At 39.9% G+C, this 7,500-nt stretch overlaps 1 protein-coding gene across 2 annotated transcripts in view; it reads left to right on the plus strand.

The window, feature by feature from the left end:
* The window catches only part of gxylt1a (glucoside xylosyltransferase 1a), a 20,929-nt gene extending 13,879 nt beyond the window's left edge, over positions 1-7,050 (plus strand). For both annotated transcript variants that reach the window (XM_077230976.1, XM_077230977.1), the window contains 2 exons: positions 78-250; positions 5,855-7,050. In XM_077230976.1, the coding sequence (XP_077087091.1) occupies positions 78-250; positions 5,855-6,034 (353 nt within the window). In that variant the 3' untranslated portion in view covers positions 6,035-7,050. The remainder of the gene's footprint in view (positions 1-77; positions 251-5,854) is intronic.
* The last annotated feature ends 450 nt before the right edge of the window (positions 7,051-7,500 follow it).

The raw sequence follows: 7,500 nt of genomic DNA on the forward strand, positions 1-7,500 counted from the left end.
TAAGGCGGTATATACTCTCCCTGTATGCAGTATGAAGCGCAGTGTCCCGCTCTGAATCCCTTTCTCCGGATCCACAGAGACTCTGCTGGTGTTCCCGTGCCACTGGAACTACCGGCCCGATCACTGCATCTACGGCAGCAACTGCCCCCCCGCCGAACGCCACGGCGCTTACATTCTCCACGGCAACCGCGGCGCTTATCATGACGACCGGCAGCCGGCGTTCAGAGCCGTTTATGACGTCATCCAGCAGGTATGATCTGGGTTATGAGCGTTCATTAATATAGCGGTTTTCTATGTGAATATATAGTGAAGTGTAATTTATTCCTGTGATCAAAGCTGAAATTTTCAGCATCAAATCATCATATTATAGTGATTTCTGAAGGATCATGTGACACTGAAGACTGGAGTAATAATACTGAAAATTCAGCTTTGATCACAGGAATAAATTACACTTTACTATATTTTCACATAGAAAACAGATATTTTACATTCTTAATAATATTTCAAAATATTACTGTATTTTTCTTCAAACTTCTTTTAAAAATATTAAAAGTTTTCAATTAATTATGGTATTTTTACTGTAATTTTGCTCAAATAAATGCAGCCTTTTATTTTAAAAATGTAAAAATCTTAAAGGTCCCATATTATACACTTTTCTGGAGTTTTATTTTAGGTTTTGATGTCCGTAAGAATATATATTTGTGGTAGAAGTACCAAAAACCGTTTCAATATATTTTTACAGCTCCTTTCTCAGGAGCTCTGCTCTGCCAAGAACAGCTCGATTTTGGCGGTATATACTCTCTAAGTCTACAGTTTCAAGGCGGTATATACTCTCCAAGTATACAGTTTTAAGGCGGTATATACTCTCTAAGTTTACAGTTTCAAGGCGGTATAAACTCTCCAAGTATACAGTTTTAAGGCGGTATATACTCTCCAAGTATACAGTTTTAAGGCGGTATATACTCTCCAAGTATACAGTTTTAAGGCGGTATATACTCTCCAAGTATACAGTTTCAAGGCGGTATATACTCTCCAAGTATACAGTTTCAAGGCGGTATATACTCTCTAAGTTTACAGTTTCAAGGCGGTATAAACTCTCCAAGTATACAGTTTTAAGGCGGTATATACTCTCCAAGTATACAGTTTTAAGGCGGTATATACTCTCCAAGTATACAGTTTTAAGGCGGTATATACTCTCCAAGTATACAGTTTCAAGGCGGTATAAACTCTCCAAGTATACAGTTTTAAGGCGGTATATACTCTCCAAGTATACAGTTTTAAGGCGGTATATACTCTCCCAGTATACAGTATTAAGGTGGTGTATACTCTCCCAGTTTTAAGGCGGTATATACTTTCCCAGTATACAGTTTTAAGGCAGTATATACTCTCCCAGTATACAGTATTAAGGTGATGTATACTCTCCCAGTATACAGTATTAAGGTGGTGTATACTCTCCCAGTATACAGTATTAAGGCGGTATATACTCTCCCAGTATACAGTATTAAGGCGGTATATACTCTCCCAGTATACAGTTTTAAGGCTGTATATACTCTCCCAGTATACAGTATTAAGGCGGTATATACTCTCCCAGTATACAGTATTAAGGCGGTATATACTCTCCAAGTATACAGTTTTAAGGCAGCATATACTCTACCATTATACAGTATTAAGGTGGTATATACTCTACCATTATACAGTATTAAGGTGGTATATACTCTCCCAGTATACAGTTTTAAGGCAGCATATACTCTACGATTATACAGTATTAAGGTGGTATATACTCTCCAAGTATACAGTTTTAAGGCAGCATATACTCTACCATTATACAGTATTAAGGTGGTATATACTCTCCAAGTATACAGTTTTAAGGCAGCATATACTCTACGATTATACAGTATTAAGGTGGTATATACTCTCCAAGTATACAGTTTTAAGGTAGTATATACTCTACCATTATACAGTATTAAGGTGGTATATACTCTCCCAGTATACAGTTTTAAGGCAGTATATACTCTCCCAGTATACAGTATTAAGGCGGTATATACTCTCCCAGTATACAGTTTCAAGGCGGTATATACTCTCCAAGTATACAGTTTTAAGGCGGTATATACTCTCCCAGTATACAGTATTAAGGTGGTATATACTCTCCCAGTATACAGTTTTAAGGCAGTATATACTCTCCCAGTATACAGTATTAAGGTGGTATATACTCTCCCAGTATACAGTTTTAAGGCAGTATATACTCTCCAAGTATACAGTTTTAAGGCAGTATATACTCTCCCAGTATACAGTTTTAAGGCAGTATATACTCTCCAAGTATACAGTTTTAAGGCAGTATATACTCTACCATTATACAGTATTAAGGTGGTATATACTCAGAAACCACTGTTAATTCAACATAAAAGCAAGCATAGGCGAATACGTGCATGGTTTGGCATGACAGAAACAGTCAAGTAAAATAGAAATAAATAGTGCCAATTTCGCTCCCTTAATAATTCCTAAAAAGCTGAATCTCAGTTCATCACAATCTCACAGAGCTCCGTTATTATCAGTGAAGCTGACGGCACAATAAATGTTTCATAATGTCAACACTTCGTTATAATCAGAGGATTTTCCAGCATGCAGAATTCAGCACTGATCAAAAACTCAGTTTTGAGCGGATCTTAAACGCATCTGATTGGCCCTTGCGTTGGAGAAATCAACACGCATGTCTGTGATTGGCTACACTGCTCAACCCTGCAAACACGTTATAAATAGAAACTCGTTCTGGCCTGTAAATCGTTTTTATTTAGTTTTAGTTATTCTTGTTGCCTTTGTGCAACATATGAATGACAATTTATTTGTTTTTAGATATTTTATTTTTAGATATTTCTATTTTGCAGAGTTTTTACTCTCCCGCACACACAAACACACACACACACACACACACACACACACACACACACACACACACACACACACACACACACACACACACACACACACACACACACACACACACAAACACACACTCGCCATCAGATCCTGTATGCAGGCTGTGTGCTTTTGTCCGTGGATTGACTGTTTACACACTTACACACTGCTATCATGAAAAAGCCAGGAAATTAAATTTTGACAATATGGGACCTTTAATTATTCCAAACATTTGACTGGTAATGTTTAAAAGAAAATTATTCAAATTTAAAATTATTTATAAAAAATTATAATAAAATGACAAAAACACACAACAAAATTACTAAAACATTAGCTAAAATTAAAATGTAAACACAAAATATTAATAAAAAATTTAATTACTGGCTATGATCAAAGGGCTTAATATTTAATTTTTAATGGTCAGAACTGTTCATTTTTATATTATCCAGGTTTATTTTGCGGTTATCTTCAGTTCCTCTCGTCTCCCGCCGAGAGTTCAATATCCGGATGTGTGATTTCATTAGGAACGTTTGTGTAACTCATAAACATAATTAACCGCTGTTAATGTGTGAGCTCCTCTGGGTGTGTGTGTGTGTGTGTGTGTGTGTGTGTGTGTGTGTGTGTGTGTGTGTGTGTGTGTGTGTTTGTGTGTGTGTGTGTGTCCGGATCACACTTGCTCAGGTGATCTGATGGTCCCGGGACACACACTCTCCCGCACTCGTGTTTCTCCTCAGTATGTGTGTGTGTGTGTGTGTGTCCGGATCACACCTGCTCAGGTGATCTGATGGTCCCGGGACACACACTCTCCCGCACTCGTGTTTCTCCTCAGTATGTGTGTGTGTGTGTGTGTGTGTGTGTGTCCGGATCACACCTGCTCAGGTGATCTGATGGTCCCGGGACACACACTCTCCCGCACTCGTGTTTCTCCTCAGTATGTGTGTGTGTGTGTGTGTGTGTGTCCGGATCACACTTGCTCAGGTGATCTGATGGTCCCGGGACACACACTCTCCCGCACTCGTGTTTCTCCTCAGTATGTGTGTGTGTGTGTCCGGATCACACTTGCTCAGGTGATCTGATGGTCCCGGGACACACACTCTCCCGCACTCGTGTTTCTCCTCAGTATGTGTGTGTGTGTGTCCGGATCACACTTGCTCAGGTGATCTGATGGTCCCGGGACACACACTCTCCCGCACTCGTGTTTCTCCTCAGTATGTGTGTGTGTGTGTCCGGATCACACTTGCTCAGGTGATCTGATGGTCCCGGGACACACACTCTCCCGCACTCGTGTTTCTCCTCAGTATGTGTGTGTGTGTGTGTGTGTGTGTGTGTGTGTGTGTGTGTGTGTGTGTCCGGATCACACTTGCTCAGGTGATCTGATGGTCCCGGGACACACACTCTCCCGCACTCGTGTTTCTCCTCAGTATGTAAATGGAGGATGGACTGTGATGCACAGCTCCTCCTGTGTGTGTGTGTGTGTGTGTGTGTGTGTGTGTGTGTGTGTGTGTGTGTGTGTGTGTGTGTGTGTGTGTGTGTGTGTGTGTGTGTGTGTGTGTGTGTGTGTGTGTGTGTTTTTCTTCTCCTCGTCTGGACCGGTTTAGGTGACAGGGATTTTCCGAATCCAACTGGCAACATTGTGATATCAGGATTTGTTTGCACTGCAGGGTTTCTGGAGTCTTTTCACACACAGTCGGGAATGCGACGGGAACGTGTGTAATGAAATGAAATAATCTACAGATAATAGATAGACTACAGAACCACAAGCAGACACACAGAGCAGTGTTAGTTCTCTAGTGTGTGTGTGTGTGTGTGTGTGTGTGTGTGTGTGTGTGTGTGTGTGTGTGTGTGTGTGTGTGTGTGTGTGTGTGTGTGTGTGTGTGTGTGTGTGTGAGAGAGTGTGTGTGGTCATTATGGTCAGTGTTGCTGCTATCACAGGAAGTCTCGTACACCATTAGCTAATGTGAGCATCCATTAGCGGCGGCTCATGATTCAGTTGCTGATGCGTCTCAGTGTTTCTGCAAGTTCATGTCCAGATCAACAGATCAACAGCCCAGAGACACACTCACTCACACACACACACACACACACACACACACACACACACACACACACACGGGAGGAGCTGTCCATCAGGAGTGTGTCACACACACATTCAGTGTTCGCTATTCAGAAACATCACATTTATGTTGCTTGCTTTATACATTTCTTGTTTCACACACACACACACACACACACACACACACACACACTGGTGTGAATCCCAATGTCGATTCCGTTCAGTTCAATGTTGATTCAGTTCAGTTCAGTGTCGATTCAGTTCAATTCAATGTTGATTCAGTTCAGTTCAATGTCGATTCAGTTCAGTTCAGTGTCGATTCAGTTCAGTTCAATGTTGATTCAGTTCAATGTTGATTCAGTTCAGCTCATTGTCGATTCAGTTCTGTTCAATGTCGATTCAGTTCAGTTCAATGTTGATTCAGTTCAATGTTGATTCAGTTCAGCTCATTGTCGATTCAGTTCAGCTCATTGTCGATTCAGTTCAGTTCATTGTCGATTCAGTTCAGTTCAATTTCAGTTCAGTTCAATTTCAGTTCAGTTCAATTTCAGTTCAGTTCAATGTCGATTCAGTACAGTTCAATGTTGATTCAGTTCAGTGTTGATTCAGTTCAATTACAGTATCCGTGTTGCAATTTCCATCAAGTTAAATAATTGTATTGTATTTATTGATGGGTTTGTTCTTTTAAAGAGGTTCTTTTATTCACCGTGACACTGACTCTGATCTGATGATGAGAGTGTGTCTGACTCTCACATCTGACTCTCTTGTGTTTGATGGAGACTCGAGCGTTGTCTGATGTGTGTGTGTGTGTGTGTGTGTGTGTGTGTGTGTGTGTGTGTGTGTGTGTGTGTGTGTGTGTGTGTGTGTGTGTGTGTGTGTGATCCTCAGTTTGTGTTTGATGAAGACCCCGAGCGCGGTCTCCTCGTCCCGCTGGAAGAGAAGCTGAGGAGCGCTGAACACACGTACTGTGGCAGAGTCCCACACATCTTCACCAAACGCCTGCGCCAGAGCATCCGAGAGCTGCACACACACACACACACACACACTGAACACACACTCCAGGTTTGAGCTTTGTTATTACTGTAGATCTGAGCGATCAGACTCACATCTTTATGATGAATCACAGATATTATCCAGACCATCAGCTGCTGACAATCAGTGTTCACTCACACACACACACACACACACACACACACACACTGAGCTCATATTAGTGTTCATATATCAGCTCTTCTCGACTCATGGGATATAAACTGATTCCAGACCAGCATCAATTATAAGTTATGCTTATTATTATTATTATTATTATTATTATTATTATTATTATTATTGAGTTCTTCATAAGCTTCATGGACCAGACGCCCACGTTCATCTTCATTTCTCCAGGATATTCTGTGTTTTTTCAGAATACTAAACAAACTATTATGAATGTGAAAATCGATTCAGAAATCAAAGGTTGGTACATTTGTATTATAATTGCTCTTTATAACGCATGTCTGAGATTGTAAATGGGGGATTTTACGATTGTTTGTGATGCTCAATACCATTTGAAAATTATTTTATATTTTATTAGTTATTCGAATTATTATTTCAGGTTATTTTTTGACAAATTTGGCAATTTATTATGTGTGAAACGGTTTCTCGTATATCGTAACAGAACGATTTTAACCATGAAACTACAGCTATATGTCTTTGCATCACATTTCACCCACAAAATACATAAATTAATTAATAAATCTAAATAAAACACTACGTTTTTTAATCTCCTACCCTTTAATATTACAATACAAATACTGCTATATATATATATACACATATATAGCAGTATTTTTTAATCAGTATAAATTAAATTATTTTAATCAGTAGAAATGAAAGGTTTAGTTTGATTTATGTGTTGTGATTTATGTTTTATCTGGTGTGTTAATGAGAATTTTACTGATTAATTTAAATGTAGAAATTTGTAAGAACTATATTTAAGTTGAAGATATTTGTAAATCTAACGTCTGTATCGTCTTGGACATCAGACAAATCTTCAACATCTGAACGAAACAGTATATTTTTGTAATAAAAGTAATTTCTCTGAATTCTGTTGAAGTGTGTATTCATTAGTGGAACAGAAGTGGAGTGTGTGTGTGGAACAGAAGTGGAGTGTGTGTGTGGAACAGAAGTGGAGTGTGTGTGGAACAGAAGTGGAGTGTGTGTGTGGAACAGAAGAGGAGTGTGTGTGGAACAGAAGTGGAGTGTGTGTGTGGAACAGAAGTGGAGTGTGTGTGGAACAGAAGTGGAGTGTGTGTGTGGAACAGAAGTGGAGTGTGTGTGGAACAGAAGTGGAGTGTGTGTGTGTGGAACAGAAGTGGAGTGTGTGTGTGGAACAGAAGTGGAGTGTGTGTGGAACAGAAGTGGAGTGTGTGTGTGGAACAGAAGAGGAGTGTGTGTGGAACAGAAGTGGAGTGTGTGTGTGGAACAGAAGAGGAGTGTGTGGAACAGCAGTGGAGTGTGTGTGGAACAGAAGTGGAGTGTGTGTGTGGAACAGA

Source organism: Siphateles boraxobius, unplaced genomic scaffold (genome assembly GCF_051911475.1).
Source record: "Siphateles boraxobius isolate OS27281-9 unplaced genomic scaffold, OSU_SipBor_1 158, whole genome shotgun sequence".
NCBI lineage: Eukaryota > Metazoa > Chordata > Actinopteri > Cypriniformes > Leuciscidae > Siphateles > Siphateles boraxobius.